General features: G+C 30.6%; 1 protein-coding gene across 3 annotated transcripts in view; it reads right to left on the reverse strand.

The window, feature by feature from the left end:
• LOC129231428 (NPC intracellular cholesterol transporter 1-like) overlaps window positions 1-17,422 on the reverse strand; it is a 117,047-nt gene that overhangs the window by 62,191 nt on the left and 37,434 nt on the right. Inside the window, exons 2-6 of one of the 3 annotated variants that reach the window (XM_054865742.1) lie at window positions 17,241-17,391; window positions 14,179-14,413; window positions 9,881-10,126; window positions 5,421-5,653; window positions 1,297-1,434 (exon numbers count right to left, since the gene is read on the reverse strand). In XM_054865742.1, coding sequence (XP_054721717.1) covers window positions 1,297-1,434; window positions 5,421-5,653; window positions 9,881-10,126; window positions 14,179-14,413; window positions 17,241-17,391 — 1,003 coding nt within the window. Of the gene's footprint in view, window positions 1-1,296; window positions 1,438-5,420; window positions 5,654-9,880; window positions 10,127-14,178; window positions 14,414-17,240; window positions 17,392-17,422 lie in introns of all 3 variants that reach the window. The other 2 variants (XM_054865741.1, XM_054865743.1) reach the window with 2 other exon arrangements.

Below are 17,422 nucleotides of genomic sequence, written 5' to 3' on the forward strand. Positions count from 1 at the left end.
AGGGTCCAGAACGTCATTAAAAAATGGGATATGCAACATAAATAAGTTTTTAAAAATTACATTAGTCCTAAAAGATTTGATTTCAATAAGTGACTAATTTTAAAAACTGGCAATTCATTTTAAAAAAAAGTTTTATCATTTCCTACGCCCAATGAGAATTAATTCCATAAATAAAAGTTAGAAAAATAGATGAAAGCACTGAAGTTTAACATGTTATGAAAGCACTTCATTTATTGATCATGCAGTTTGATTGTAAAAACAATTAAACACTTTTAGCATCATATTTTCTTGTACAGGATAAGTTTCCAATTCTTAAGCTGTTGCTTCTATTCTGGCACAAAAAATTAAGATCTTTATTTTTCAATTTCTAGTAGCATAATTACAGGCAATATTTAATTTTTCTTACGTTCAACTATTTAGAAAATTCATGTGTCCGGAACTCAGTCTCTCTCGTACTTTATAGAGTTAACGGGCGACTCATTGCTAAACAAATGCTACATGTGAAGCTACTTATGATTTCTGGGACAGGTTAAGTTGAAATATGAAAAAGGGAAAAAATGGGCACACATAGCACACATCCTTTTGTGCGCAAGGAGAGCTGAAGTCCATTTCTAAAAGAGCAAGTGTTGTGTTACATCATACAACTCTGATCAAGGTTAAACTTGATGTTTTAGACATATGCAAATCTCTGTACTGGGGATTTTCACACTTTTCTTTTAAAAATATGTATGAAATAGTTAGCAATATATACTTTTTTTTTTTAATGAGTTAAATGATATGTTTTAAGCTGATAACATTATTATAAGTTTTATACTAAAATATGAACATTTTTACAAGTGGGAGTGTCAAAACTAAAATAAAGTTAAATATTTATTCAAAGTTATGTAAGGATAGTTGTTTCCCACCACTTCTGAACAACAGTATAGACCAAAACCAGTTAGATAATAAAAGATTAATAGAGAAAGCAGTATTCCAGTAGAGAAATTTAGATGTCAGAAGTAGTTAGTGCAGAACAAATGCTCTTCATCAAAGTAAAAGCAATTACTATCAATCTCAATAAGCTGAGCGAAACATAATTTAGGCGATTTTAGACAAGATAAAGGAAGAATCCATTTCAGCTACCTAAAAATCAATCACATGTAAAATCATAGGATTAATTTGAATAAAATTGAACGAAATTTGAATTGCAAACACTTGATGCAAATTCTAAAAACATAACTAAATTACAAACCAGATGAAGATGGAGAGCATTAGTTTTCACTAAAATGTGACAGCAGCAATGTTATTATGACATACTTGACCGTTTTGAACGAAGGGGCTCCACTTCTTCTAATGAGCCCAAGTCCACCCCTGAGGCAGACGGTGAACATGATTTCAATAGTATCAAAGGTCGATGAGATGAGCCTTTTCTCTCCATCTTAACTTCTGTTTCACCTGCTAGGGGTAATTCTAGTTACATCACAGCTTTTTTGAGACTTTTTCTGCAGTGTTTAATACACACTGCTTCCATTTTTCTTTATTCAAACAAATACCTAATGCCGCTATATCATTTTAAACTCTTCTTGCTTTATTGCAGTTGGAAAACAGAAAACAAATTTGGCAGAAAGAAACAATGGCTTATATAACTGAAAGCAAAAAAAATAAAGCACAAGCAATACCCAATGAGGTAATAAAGTCGAGCGTACAAAAAAAGAAAAGTTAAAAAGGTTCAATAAAGTATAAAGAAATATTAGAGGTAAAAATAGAAGTTTACAGGATGAAAATAAATCTATTGCAACTAAAGAGACAAAAATGCATATATTTAACCCACTTTAGAAAAACTAATAAAAATGTTAAATACAGACAAAACTAAAAGAGCACTACCAGCTACAAAAACCAAAAAACATAGCAGGACAGGGAAAAGAAACTAAATTACATGCTTTGTTAAGCGTCAAAAGAGGAAAATGAAAATGCAGTCTTAAAAATAAATATTTATTGTTCAAAAATAAATGAACAACACTGTGTATTGAGCACTGCAGTTTTATAATTAGTAATGTCAATGTACTCATAAGAAACTTATTAGAAGTTCTAGAAAATAAGAGAAAAGTTTTAGTAGTACAAATAATTCATCAAAGCTAGCTAGCATTATTAGCTAAATCTAAATGTTTATATCAAGTGAAAGTAGAGCAAGAATGATAGGTAAAATTAGTATGTTTAAATTTTAAGTTACTAACTAAATAGTGGGATATGACAGCGTTAAACCTGAACTTTTTTTTTCTTAATCTGTGATGCAATTTTTTTTTTTCAAAAAAAAAAGTATTGTTTACACATAAACCAAAATTAGGTAACTGAAATTAAGAAAGAATGTAAGCCTAGTTTATTGTTCATGATGATCATTTGATGCATTAGTTGAATAGTCATTACAGTGTCTGATATTTCCACAAAATTTCTCAACAAAATCTTAGTATTAATTTTAAACAAAAACTTTTGATGGTTTTCATCAGAAAGTTGGCATAGTTTCCTTTTGAAAATTAAATTTTTTAGTAAACCTTTCAGTATAGGGTCATTCCATAGAAATGTCAACCTCAGAATTTTTTTTCTCACAAAGCCTTAATTGTGACCTATCATTTTATTCAGCATACTTTCTAGTACATAAATCTAGTAACAGTTTGCAAAAATTTCATTCGGTGTTTTTCTTCTGGCTCTAAACGTGCGAGGTTGTAGAAAAGGCTTAGCATACGCAAAAAACATGCGTCTAAGTTTTCTTGTGTAATATAAAATTTTTTGAAAATCTTTAAAAGAACTATGTTTATTCTAAATGATTAGATGTTGGCCCAATAATATTAACCGTTCTTTTTGCATACATTATAAGATAAGTACTTTAATTAGTTTGGTATTTCACTGAAAATATTTATGTTACGTTAGTCACGAAAATGTACTATTTTCTGCTTAAAAACAAAACCAGATGATTGAACCAAACAGCACTTTTTATTTTCTTACATCTGTGTCATATCTACTTAAAAAGTGCAAAATATTTATTTTAGTATCAGTAGACATAAAATTATTAGTGTGACTAACGTAACATTTGAGCTGTGACTAACGTAACAGTTTGCATGTGACTAACGTAACATTTTAAAAATGACTGCTAATATTAAAACTTATTTAATTAAATGTAAATTTTCATGAACAATTTTGAATATGTAGGCATTCTATATTGACTGAAAATATATAGGGTGAAAAATACTAGTAATATTGTATTGTAGACCTTCTGTTTACTTAGAAAAATACTTTTTTAAAGATCTTTATAAAGATACTTCCAATTTCAAGAATTATTACAAAAGAAAAAAAGGTGAGTAAAGCAAAATGAGTACTCTGCTGAATGTGCATTCAACACAAGAATCCAAGCTTAAGAATTAAGATAATAGAAACACAATCTTAACAAAGGAGAACGTCTATTTTTTAGAAAATACATCTCCACCTATTATTAAAATAAAGTAATGGCTGCTCGTTGGAAAACATTTGAAGATGTTACATGATACAGTGACAATAAGCGCTGCTGCCATATATTTCAGAAAATGCAAGAATGATCATTTAGAAATTCAAACATTTGCAGTGATATCTGAAATTAAAATGCATTCTGCAGAAACTTTCGAATATTTTTTTTTTCAACATTACATTTTAATTCAAAAGGATGCACAACATTATTCGTTCGATGAATCAGTAAACCTTCAAATATAATAAGCCATTGAAAAGTACTACGAAGTTTCTTATGACGATAACTAGTATATCGGCAGAATACTAGAATTCGGTGAAACTATCAACTTGTATAAAGTTAATTTTTTAAAAGGGAGATATTTAGGATTTAATAAGCCCAAGAATGATGTAATTCAGTTTGTAAAAACAGTTTTTTTATTTGCTCATTCTTTTTCGCACATTCGAATTGGGTTAATTGAACTGAATCCTTTCATTCAATTTCTTAAACTAATATAGAAAAAAAGTAAAGAAAGAACGATAATGCAACACAAAGAAGGTTCCTAAAAAGTGTAAAAGTAATATAAGAGCAAGAAATCAATTATAAAAAGTGTTTTATATGCATTCGTTGCTTGTTATTTGATGGTTACGTTAGTCACGTTACGTTAGTCACACACAGTTTTTAGTAAAAGTACCATTAAGAGCCAAAAAAGATTCATCTGTAACAAATCTGTAGTACATTTTTAAAAATAGATTGTTTACCTCTTACAAATATATCGGCCAATTTTAAATGCCTGCGTAAGTTTCAGAAAAATTTGTCTCGTAACATAAGCATTGTTTCTCAGGGTTGCAAAAATGTTACGTTAGTCACGATGCCTTTTTTGGTGAAAAAACACCTGCTAGTGATTATTTTGCTTCATATTCTTGGTAAAAATGAAAAATAGTCACCTTGTACATTTTAAATCTGCATATTAAACCAAAACACATATATTTTTACTCCCGGTGTAAGTAAAAAGAGTTTGAAAATCAGCTGCGAATGTTACGTTAGTCACTATGGAATGACCCTATACTGCAAAATTATTAATTAAAAATGATATTCCTACAACTACTCTGATAAAAGATTTTAAAAAAAAGTATATGAAAACAAAAATATAGTGTCGGAGGGTTAATTACATATCAAGTGGCAAATGCATTTATGAAATACAAAAATATATTTAGTATCAACAGCTCATAACTTACATAGTTAATGTGAAAGACGACAGCCTATTCTCGTTAAAATTAGTTTTTTAAAATTCCATACTTTTTTCTTATTTAGAAAATTTACAATATTAGGAAGCAGTATTTTCAGTTTGTGTAAATTCTAACAATTTTGAGCTTAATAAAAATGAAAAAATAAATACTTTGTTATATTGCAATAATTTCCCTAATTATCTATATTGTACTAATTTCTTAACATTGTTCAAACAAGAGGTTACTTTTCATTTCTTTGTTTTCCAAAGCCAGTTTTTTTTTTTTTTTTTTTTTTTTTTTTTTTTTGATGGGAATGAATTTTTCAAGATCTTGTAAGCTTTAAGCCAATATACAGATTAAAAAGCAAAAAATGTCATAAGTACAGAGAATATACAAAGAAAAGGTTAAATGTGAGCTGTAAAAGAAATTTAAAAATATTTTTGTTGATTAAACAAAAAAAAAAAAAAATCTGGTAGTAGGTAGGTTAAGGAAGGGAGAGATTCAATGAATACAGGGATTCAAATATTAGTAAATGTTATGGCCATGCTTTTTGACGACCTTTAAGTTATGCAGATTTCTGCAAACAAAAAACTTTAAAAAGCATGGTGTATGCATTATTCATATTATTGAAAATTTAAAAGACTAGCAAAGAAATTAAAACATTCCACAAACAAACACTCTATAATACTATTAAAACAAGATACATTAAGTAACTAATGAAATATTGAACAACAACTTACAGCGCAAAGACTTTCTAGACTTCATCTTGTAAAAGAAAAACCCTAGAAGCAAGGTGGCTGAGACAACGCAAAAAACTATAACACACATAACTGATATTCCATCATGGTTAAGGATCTTCCAAGGCTCTATCTCTACAGGTAACGGAGGAGGAGAAGCTATATTTAATTGGCACGCAGCTTCACAATCAAGGCATGTACAAGACTCAGCACCAGGAAAAGGACTTTCAGAACAACTAAATTTGAAACATTAAAGTTAGGCTCATGTAAGTTCCTTTTTTTTTTTTTTTTTTTTGAAATATGTGAAATAAGAAAAAGGATTATCAAATATTTATAAATTTGCATATATCATAAAAATATTAAATTGTATTATTTTATAACATACTATTACCGCTCCTATTGAATCATTGTGTAGTTAGAAAAAAAGTTTTTTCCTCTGGGGGGAAAAAAACAGGTTTATTTGGTTTAAAACAGGTTTTTTTTTTTTAGTTTAAACATCTTTTGTAAGAACAAAAATTTTATTTTTGGAAAATCATGAAGATTTTAAAAATTGTTAATGTATTTTAATATTCACATTTGTACCCAATTTTTTGATGAGTAATTAAATAATAAAGAGTAAAACCTTGCAATTTCATTTCCTCATAAGTAGAGCTTTTGGAAAGAAAAATATTGTATGAAAACCTATAGCTACTTGAAAAAAATGCTACAGGTAAATGGACCTTGACGCAAAAAATAATCAGAGAAATAACTTTTCTGTGAGAGTGGAGACATTAATTAGAATACCAAGAAAAATGTAATGAAAATAATTTTTTCATAATTGTAGCTATCTATAATAAATAAACAATAATAAAATCACATATTTTTTTGCATAGAAAGTATTTTGCAGCACCTACAAATGAATCACAAGTCTGATGTACATTAATTACATAACTTTAGAAATCAAAAGATCAACACATATTTTGTTTAAAGATTAAAAAAAGTTATTATTGATCATGAAATAATTTTCCTAATGTATCAGAAAGAACACATACAAATAGGGTAAATAGACTTTAATAAATAGTGGTTCTTATTGGAGACATTTCTTCTATTTTAATGCATACAAGAATATGATTTCTTTATTTAAAAGAAAAACATTTTAATTAAAAGCTTTTAATAAAAAGACACAAGTTCTGAAGTACTCCTTATTTCTTACAGTACACATCCAAATAGTGAAAATATTCTTTTAAAACATTTCAATAATAAAGACTTCACCTGACGTAACTGAGTAGGTTTAGTTTTAAAGACTTTCACGTTTTGTTAAATTAGTGTAACTCAGGATTTGGTGGGTTCTCAGTTACATTAGGTAGTTGTTTATAGGAGCCCCCGACTTCAAATGGTTATTGAAAATTAAGAGATCGTATTTATTTGTTAGGTATTAAAATAACTCATCGTATAGTAATTAAAATCGGTGTTTATTTTATAAATGGGTGTTTAGTTTAGTTGATTTTTGTACCGGGATTGTAAAATAAATTTGATTTATACATTTGGGTAGGAAATAGTATGCAAGTATGACCAATTATTTTTTAATTTTTAGTTCCTCTTTGTTTTTTGAAGTCAGTCCTTTTTTTTATTTGAAAATAATTTATTTTTTGCTGTTTAGTGGTGTAAATATAAAATAAGTACGTAGGGTAGAGTATGTGGTCCACTCCTTACGTACATCTCGAGTGAAAAAGCGTCGAGCACAGGAGTGTAAAAACAGCTAAGATGAGCAAATAGAAAAAGAAATAGAGCACAGCGTCTTGGAGACTTCCGAAGACTGAAGAAAGGCTTTTTCAAATGCGCAATTATTTACGAAGAAAATTGTCTTCACCATCAGTTTGACTTTATCAAAGTATGCTTTCCGAAAAAATTATCGAGTCCCATAGAATCTGAAGAGTTTTCTTGATTTTTCAAGGATCCCATCTTCAGATACTAACTTCAGGGGTAGAAGTGATCGACTTGTCACATATAGGACATTTTCCACAAAAAATATAGGACAAATATAGGACACATTATATGAATAGTTTCGCTATGAAAAAAGAAATAATACTTACATATTACTTATTTATTCTTATCAATGATTTTGTTTTAAAAAAAAACCTTCAAACAAAATTATAACTTACACCTAAAATGACTTTCCTGTAGTTGAAAGAATAATTTTTGAAAAAAGTGTACTTTGTAGACAAAAAAAAAAAAAAAGAACAAAGTGAAATTTATTGATAATTAACACAGCAACTCACAATTTTTGCAGGGATAGAAGTGTCACAAACATAGCTTCTATAAATAAATAAAAACCGTCTTTGTGTTGAGAACTAACAGGAAATAACCAATGCTTTGTAGCACAAACATACAGATATTTTGTTCTATAAAATTCCACAAAAAGAAAAGATTGCAAAAAGACTATTATAACATTCCGATCAGAAAATGCACTGAACACAAAAATATACCCGCGAAAACAAAAACCAAAAAAAACCACGAAAACAAAACCAAAAAAAACACGCTGGAAAACAAAACAAACTTCAGAATTCGTTCTCAAAACTCCACCCACTACAGTGACGTCATATTGCTGTGACCAATGAGAGAAGATTCCTGTTGCAGGATTTAGTGAGTTGTGTTTTTTAATTTGAAATTCGTTTACACACGTACTTTTGACGAAAAATCCGAAGTCAGAAAGTTTGTTTACTGTTGTTTTAAAGAAATAAATTGGATAAAAAACAGGAATATAGGAAATATAGGACATTTTCCAAAAATATAGGAAATATAGGACGATTTTCATACTTTTTTTGAAAATATAGGAAATATAGGATATATAGGACCACTTCGACCCCTGTAACTTGATGACCATGGGATCACCTAGGAAGTATACACCTTTTCAAACGAGAAAAAAAAAGAATTTTCCAAATTGGTCTATGCGTGTTTGAGTTCACGGGGGGGGGGGGGGGACATACACAAAAAGATTCTGACAAATTGAGAACATCTTTTTTGAAGTCTGTTAAAAAAGAAAAAGTCTTAATGCACATAACATTTTATATGATTGGAACTAATTTTTGTTCCTCTCCAGGATTTATTTGTGCGCTAATTTAGTTAGAACCATTTAAATGTCAATTGTTTTCCTAACTATTTTATATTTCACAATAAAAAGTCATTTCTTTTTATTTGGCCCCATTACGGATCAACACCACACTAGAAACAGAGCATCTACTGTGATGTTGTATATATGAAGATCAAAATACAACTAGAGCAAGATACTAAATGAATTTCCCGTTTGCTTCAGGAGTCTTTATTCAAAATTTGCGATATGACTACTAATGATTAATTCAGGGAAAATATTTAGAGGAGAGTACTCCCAAAGCAAGAGCCCCCTAAAAACTAAAAATACCCCTCAAAACACCCCCCTTGCCCTTAAGAGGGCACCCCTGATTAATATTAATCATTTATGGTACTTTCTTTAACACCGAGTAAAGAAAGCACCTTTGTCTTATGGCACTCTCTTCAACAATGAATTTTATATTTAATCGTTTAATATTGAAATTAAATGAAGTTTATTGTTTTTTTGCCCACAACTTTTTTCTAAAGAACAAATGTGGGGATGTAAAGGTTTGGGACCTAAGTTAAATGACTCCTATCCATTATGCAAAAAAAAAACCCCATAAAAATCGTTTCACTAAGTGAGACACTATGAATTTACAAACAAAGCGTAAGTATTGAAATAATGAATAAAATAAACAGATAAAAGGTAGCAGATGGTAAAAAAAACTTCCAAAATTCTTTCCACATTAAAAATGATTGAAATATTTGCAAGATGAAAAAAGATGGAATTCTCAAACAAGGCATGCAATTTTTGGCGAAGCACGTTCGAGACGTTATTTGTATGTTTCCCAAACATACATATTTGGCAGATATAGAGGAGGATGAAGATTTGAGGGAGAAAATAAAAATAAGAAAGCGAAGATCAAAAATTGAGCAAAATCATAATATTTTCAGATTTTTAAGAAAAATCGGAGAAACACATTTTCAGTGATCCGTTTTTATGACTTTCTGCGGCCTGGATCTAGACTGTGGTCCGCTAGTTGCCGACCGCTGCTCTAAGCTTGTTTAAAATAATAAAATTATCGTTATGCCATACACTAGATGCTTTTCATGAGCATAAGTTAAATGTAATGTTAATCTTTTCACTATACCTATATTGATAAATTTTAAAGATAAAAATGCAGAGGAAATAAAGGTTCAGTATGGAGTTAACTACATGGAATTGACTCATGAAAAATAACATTTAAGAAGACTTGATTTTAGGCCACAAATGCTAATGATTTTGAAAAGGGTTTGTTTTTAGAATTGCGATTATTTTAAAGGGTGTTTTTGTGGTTTCTTCTTTGGCTAATGCCAAAAAATTAACTATCTAGTTAAATACAAGAAGATTTTCAAAATAAATGATGACAACTTACGATGCAGTACTTTCACTCATGGGAAAGAATGTTTCACCATCAATTGTAAGATGATTTTCATTGGAGAGATGATAATTAATTTCAAATGGTGAAAATCCATCATTATCAGGAGTTGATCCCATAAAGTTTAGCCATCTTTGAGGAGTGCAATCTCTTCCCCAGCCACCACACATAAGATCCAAAACTGTGGAACCAGGGGTTAGTCCTTGAATATCCTTGCATGATGTAAATACTCCATCAGCGTATCTAAATAAAAATTAACATTATCTTTCATAATATGGTTATCAAGGATAGAACTGAATGGAAGAAAAAAGTCACAATGGGTTTTAAAAATTAATTACCAATAAACTTAAACATAAAAAGAAATTAAGAAGAGAATTGTTTCAAATAATCATTAAATCTATTGACTCATGCATCTGGATAGAACCAACTTGTTTAAATCTTAGCTTGGAGAAATCAGATTCCATTTTTTGTTCAACAAGGCAGCAAATTTTAAACATAATCTAAAGAGAATCTTGTTCCACATATTTCTTAAGTGTCAGGAAAAGGATGCTCCGTACCAAATCTGGACTTCATACTGAGTAAAGGAGTTTGCTCCAAACTATTTCTATAAGCTCAAAAACCGATACAAAAGTGGGGAAGTCCAGAGTATCCCTCCAATACCATACACGGGTTTGGCACCCTGTGACTACAAGCTTTTTTTTTGTTTAAATTTTTTAAAAAAAACTCATCTGGAACAAGATTCTTAGCAAACAGCTATATGAAAACTGCAGTTGAGAACCGGCTCGATGGTATGGAGCATGATTGCACCAAGTTGGGTCAAGCAAGCTGATCCTGACCAATATGGATATTCAAGAAAGGTTTTTAGCAGTACAGGAAGCTATTAGATGTTTTATAACCTATTCAAATAAATAATTCAGATGACTCAGTTATATATATTTGGCTGTTACATAAAAATGAAATTACATGATGCAATATGAGAATGAGTTTGTTGTAGGGTAGATAGTTTATATCTAATTGTATAAAAACAAAATTAAAATCTATCATGACCGACTTTTTGGAAAAAAATGACTTTCAGTTTGCTATGAATGAAAGATTGATGCACTCCACTCCAAGGCTTTATGTCCATTGATTTTAAAGTGTGAGACTTATTCTGGCACCCACAAGGAATCATTCTATTATAAACTGATGTCAACTCCTCCTTAAAACCATCTCCATATAGAAATTCTAAGGACCTGTAAGTAACCAGGCAACTATACTTTAGTATAATAATGAAAAATATTGAAATAACTAGCAATCAAAAGAGCATAAGAGCATGTTTTTTATGCATAAATCATTTGCCTTTATCTACTTGTAATCAAGATGTAAGCTCTTTAAGTCAGGTAATATTCTAAGAAAAGTTGCCAAATTGAGCAACTTTTGATGAGAAATATATCTTGAATCTTAAAGAAGCTACGGTGGCTGTTCTAGAAGATTCCAACAGCTCATTTCTAATTTAGTTCACCGTAATACTCAGACATGTAGACATGATTCCCCGCGCTTGGTACAAGTCTGTCTCACCTCCCATTTTAAATACCGTAGAATTAAGATTTTCTCAAGATTTTGTTCTCAAGATATTGATTCATATCAGCTTCTAGAACCTTCCATATTTCCCTTTAAATTTGACGACTTTTCTTACAATGTCTCCTAACTTAAAAAGAATTTATATTTTGAAAACAGGAAGATAAGAGCAAATGATTTCAGTCAAAAACTTGTTTCACTATGCTCTTTCAATTACACCTTATTCAGTGGCATCACTAGGGGGGGGGGGCAGAGGGGGCGGTTTGCCCCGGGAGTCACCCGTCTGGGGGGATGACACCCAAGTGGAATTGTAAGTTTTTTTTTAATTTAAATACTTCTATTCAGAAAATTTCCCAATATTTTAAAATCACCTGGCTGTCAAGAAAATCAAATATTATATTTACTTTTTCAAACGTAGTTGCATCACCACAAACTTCTTCTCCCCCAAACATTATCAAATCTCAACTAAAATGCATTTTTAAGACTACAAATGAGGCAGTGAGAGAAGCAAAGGGATGCAAGTGGACACTTTGAAGTTTTGAGTTAAACGCGTTTAAAGATCAGATTCTAGGTAGGCTTTCATTGAAATTTTTTTTATAAATCAAGCTGTATACCAGAACCTACCAGGGCTATTAGTACTATATCTTGCCCTAAGAGAGAGGAGGGGTTCACCTACCATTTGTACCGGTTATCTCCAAATTTTTAATTTGGCTACTTGCATCCCTTTGCTTCTCACTGGTTCTAAATTTGAAAATTTTCCGGGCAAGAAACCAACAATCCCTCCTCCACCTCCTTCTGTGTTCCATCATAGAGTAGTTATTATACATAGCACTAGAGCCATATTGCCAATACTTAGACCTTCCTCTTAAACCAAAAAACTGAAACCTGTTATCTTTTCCTGTGTTTGAAATAACTGAGAGTGATCAATTTTATACAATCCCCTGCTTTTTTGTTCTTGCAACGGCCTTACACTTCTTACACTTAGGTGTCTAATACAAGTTACATAAAAATTGTTTCTAATTTTTTCTTTTGGTCTTTTGCGCATTAGCTAACTTAAATTTTTTTTCAAAAAGTACGTAGTTGTTTCTGAATATTGTACGAATTTCATGTTTTCATAGAACACTATTTTTTTCCTTTTTTGCGTTTGTAGGGGGGGGGGGCTGAAACCACAAATTACCACCCTGGGGTCACCCATGCTAGGTACGCCACTGTCTTATTTATTTTTTCCTTTATTATGCTGTCTGTGAGGTTTTCTGGTAAGCACAGTCTGCACTGCAATTACATGAACTCATTACTTCATGTAATCAAAAGTCATGTAACGTGCCAGAAAACTGTCTTCAAGGCCCCATCCAACCAGCTAAACCACATATAGTGGTAAGTATGGGAACTGTGGGGAACCTAGAGTGTTAAGTGTGCTAAAAAACAGAAGTGAAATTTATTTTTTGGCATGGCTGGTGAAACAAATAAAAAATAAGTACTAGAAGTAGTTCAGAGCATTTTTAATAAGGTAAATCTAGTTTATGTAATTTAAATACATAGGTTTATAGCAATGTTTTGTTTGCATATTATTTTAATATTTATCAATTGCACAGTTAATTATGGTGCTCATTTTGTTAAAAATTTTAGTTTATTCCATATGTACATAACATATTGATTTTTCTTTTGTTTCAAAGTATTAAACATACCAATTTTGCATAAATATGACATATTTACAAGTATATCCAGAATTTTCCCAGCATGAAATCGTAGCACACAAACGTTAAGGGCAATTTGTTGAAAAGACTAGTAAACGATATTATGAATTGAAGCTAAAGTAATACTAATAGGAAATAGAAACATGCCCAATAATAAGGAAATAGCAACATGCCCAAAATAATACATGTATATTCCAAAATTGTTTCTTCCATTGTTAAAAGGGGTGATTTTTAGTCTTAATTTTATGAAATACATGCTTAGTTAAAATGTTTTTTAAAAGGATAATATTTTCAGCATAAAGGTAATTTTTTTCCTTCTTAATTAAAGTGAGCCCTGTCACCAGAGCATACAACTAAATGCAACAAGATTTTTATTAAAAAGTTACTCATGTGTAAAAAACTGCTCACATATCCTCATTTACCCATTTTAAAATATGGAACATAGTTTAACCATTATTATAAGAATATATCTTATCAGCCTGGGGAAAAAGTAAGTCTAGCCCTTGGCTGACAATGTGTTTATAGTATAGTGTGTTTAACATATGTTCCTTGTTAAATTCCTAAGAGCACCATTGATTTTTCACTACAGTTTTCCCAAGTTGATGTAAGTTAAGTTTGAACTCAATGTTTGTGCCATTTATTAAAATAACCTTCTATTAAAATTAAATAAAAAATTAAATGATAAAAACATGTCATGTTTGTATTTTTGGTAAATTAATATTAACCCACTCACCAATTGGCATCCTTTTGTTAAATTTCATGAAAAGTAGATGCATGGTCAAAGTTTTCAGTTATATTACAAGCAATCTTATAATATTAGATATGAAAAGTTATTTCACAGGACTACATAAATGATCAATAATGTCATTGACAATTTTCTTGGGCTTTTTTACACCACTGTCAACACTGTTGCAATTGAAACAATATTCTACAATACAATTAGCTTTCATAAGAGCAAAATAAAATGCCTAAAATGTACCTTAATTTAAACAGACTAACTACAAGTACGTATTTTTATAAAAATTCTTTAGACACATCTCTTACCTATGAGACATAAAATATGTAAGTTTCTCTATTACTAAATCACCATCATCACTATGTCCATAACTCGTGACTTTCAAAAAATCACTTTGTCTTGGTGAACATGCAAACTGGCAGAAGTTTTTCTTGAAATTTGATATGCACGAAGGGCAACGTCCGAGGCCTAATGTTGCTGGTACTTCCAAGTTTTGTTGAAGTTTATATATTTGTTCAGCTGAGCAGCAAAGTAAGTTGCTTTCTAAAATTAAAGAGAAAAGTCAGGAAATTTTAAGGAACAGACTTAAAAGTTTTTTTTTTTTTTCTCACATTTTATCATGAAGTAACCCTTTCAAAGAATGACCTTCACAAATGCATCAATACAGAACAGCAAGTTCATACATTTCGAATGAGAGTGATGGAGATGAATTAATATTTAGCATTCATTTTTATACCACAAATAATATTCAGAGCAATTGTACTACAAACATGAATGAAACACAGTCTATCAAACTTAGAATGAATTATATATACTATTTCGTTATACTTAATTCAGAGTCTTAAAAAATCTTCATCTCTGGCAAGGAAGACCAAATCTCAAACATGAACTTTCAAATGATATTTATAATTAAGCAAAATGTGACAAGAATAAAATTACAATTTTTAAACTGAAATGTTTTTCAAAGTGTCAGTAATAAATTTTTGATGAGCCAATTAGACTATTTAAAAAAATTAGTTTCAGTCGGAAAAGACTGTATTGGGAAAGCAAAATAACAATAAGAAAATTGCATTTTAATGTACAATTTAAAAAATCCATTCTTCATCAGCAATTTCAGAGAAGTAATTAGAATTTATAGTATGTGAACATAAGTAGAACTGTACCACAGCAAAAAAAAAAAAAAAAAAGCTTGTCCACATACCATAAATGCAGGAAGAAATTTTTAAGTTTGTCCAAAAATCAATAACTAATCAAAAAATTCTACGGTTTGAAATTTTAAAATCCAGGTTTTTTTACACGGTAAATAAAATATCTAAAGTTAAAATGGTTCAACATACAACAGATCTTCAAATAACCAATCTATAAAGCACAAATATCCAAAAGTGGCACAATGTCTCAGAAATCAACAAATTTGCCAGTAAAGAAATCCTTACATTTTAAACATTACAGCAATCTCTATAAAATTAAGGCTTCAAACTTTTTGCAACTTTAAAATCTGAAGAGAAAAAAACATAGATAAAACTATTTGTTCTCTGTGATTCCAGAAACTTCATTCGCTGAACAAGAAAGGCCAAACCACACCCTGGTCTATTTATTCTGTCTTTTCCAATGGTGGTATAGCCTCTAATGTTGAAAGTTTGAAAATCCTTTAACCATGCCTCTTGAAGACATGCTATATCGACATCCAAGGTTTGCCACTCGATTCTGGGAAAGAAATTCCATGTGCTTTCCCAGTATGAATATATAGCATCACACGATAGTAAACACAGATTTATCTTTCAAATAAAAAAATATGAAGAGGAAATAAAGAATTCATACAAACTGAAATAATAGCAAGGTGACTGAATATTAACATTTCACTTTTTATTTATTAAAAAAAGTTTCTTTTTCTGAACCATTTATTACTTGAGCCTTTATAAGATAAAAAATAAAAATTGAGGAGAACAATAAATATCTATGACTAACCTCCTGCTCTTACAAATCAAAGCAATATGAAATTTAAGATGTATGCCAAATAAAACATTAAATAGCTCCTGCTTTTGTACTAGACACTTGAATATTTACTTTAAAAAAAAACTTTGAAATAAAATTACCATTTTTTATTATGTTATTTTATTTTTTATTTATTTTTTGTGTAGCTTATATATTTGGGCATTGATTTTTGCATTTTCAATTTAAAAAGGGTGAAATTCAATGCACTTTCTAGGTTTTTGAGAAAATTTTCCCGGGTTTTTTTTTTTTTTTTTTTGAATTCCCTGCATTTTTCCTGTGTCTTTCAGGTTTCCTGTAACATGACAAACCTGACATCATTTTCCAATAGAAGGCCATGAAGTTCATCTCGTTTTTTCTGGGTTCCATTTATCATAGAAGATGATTGCCAGAGCCCTGAAGGATTGGACTCCTGCCTGTTGATCTGCAAAAGGTATTTCATTTCCCTTCTACCACCCAAACGTAAACTAATGGAGGCATTCCCACATTTCATACTTTTTTATACACATATTTTTGACTGTCCTGCTATTCTGAGAGCCTTGTCTCTTATTAGGGAGTTTCTCTTCAGTGGACAGCTCTATACTGACAATATCGTTAACCTCCAAAATGTGTTCTATCAGCACAAGAATATTTATAAACCTTACATCTCAAGGACATGACACCAACCAACCAAACCCAAGTGGCACAACATCCCATGCAGGACAAGGCCTACTGTGCCCATCGCAGTCTTACTGCCCAAGGGTTCTGGGGTGCTAGGCAGATGTTCCGGTTAAGTGGTCAACCTAACGCGGAACCCCCGGGGCTTAGTTCCCAAGCACGCTTGGTACTCATTTTATCAACCCACTGAAGGGGGTGAACGATTGAGTCGACCATGCCCGACCCGGGGATAGAACCTGGACCTGTGGCGTGGGAGCACGATGCACTACTACTGAGCCACTGGCCCTCCCAACCAACCAAAACTAGTTTTAAATTACAAAATGAGCAGTACAATAACAATACATATAGTGGGTAACTATATTTGCAACTGGGAAACTACAGAACAAGGGAAAATACTTGAATTAAGGAATTTCTTTCAATAGTGCAGCATATTTCTAAATGATAAACATTTTTAAGTTAGCATGATGTGAGCTAAAAAATCTATTTATACTCTTTCTTTAGTTATTCTAACAATTTAATACATGAATATGATCCACATAGCAATAAAATGATTTGTGAAATGACACGCCAAACTTCATAAAATGTATGACATCTGTTCTCAAGGTGTATAAAGATCTTCTATTAGAGTACGTGGTTGATGTTGAATAATAAATTACATTTATTTAACATTTATCAAAAGGCAAATATAACATGTAAGGGTTTAAAAACTTATTAAAGCATTAACCTTGTAGAACATCTGGGCAGATTTCTTGTAATATTTCTAGGGCTTCTTCATCTTCTATAGCTTGTGCTGTTCCATTGTATGAGCATGTGGCATCACCAAAGTCATTTTCCCCACAAAAGCCTCTCATCACACAATGGCTTCCATATACCACCTAAAATATTTTATAATTCATTATAGTATTA

This window comes from Uloborus diversus, chromosome 10, assembly GCF_026930045.1.
Source record: "Uloborus diversus isolate 005 chromosome 10, Udiv.v.3.1, whole genome shotgun sequence".
NCBI lineage: Eukaryota > Metazoa > Arthropoda > Arachnida > Araneae > Uloboridae > Uloborus > Uloborus diversus.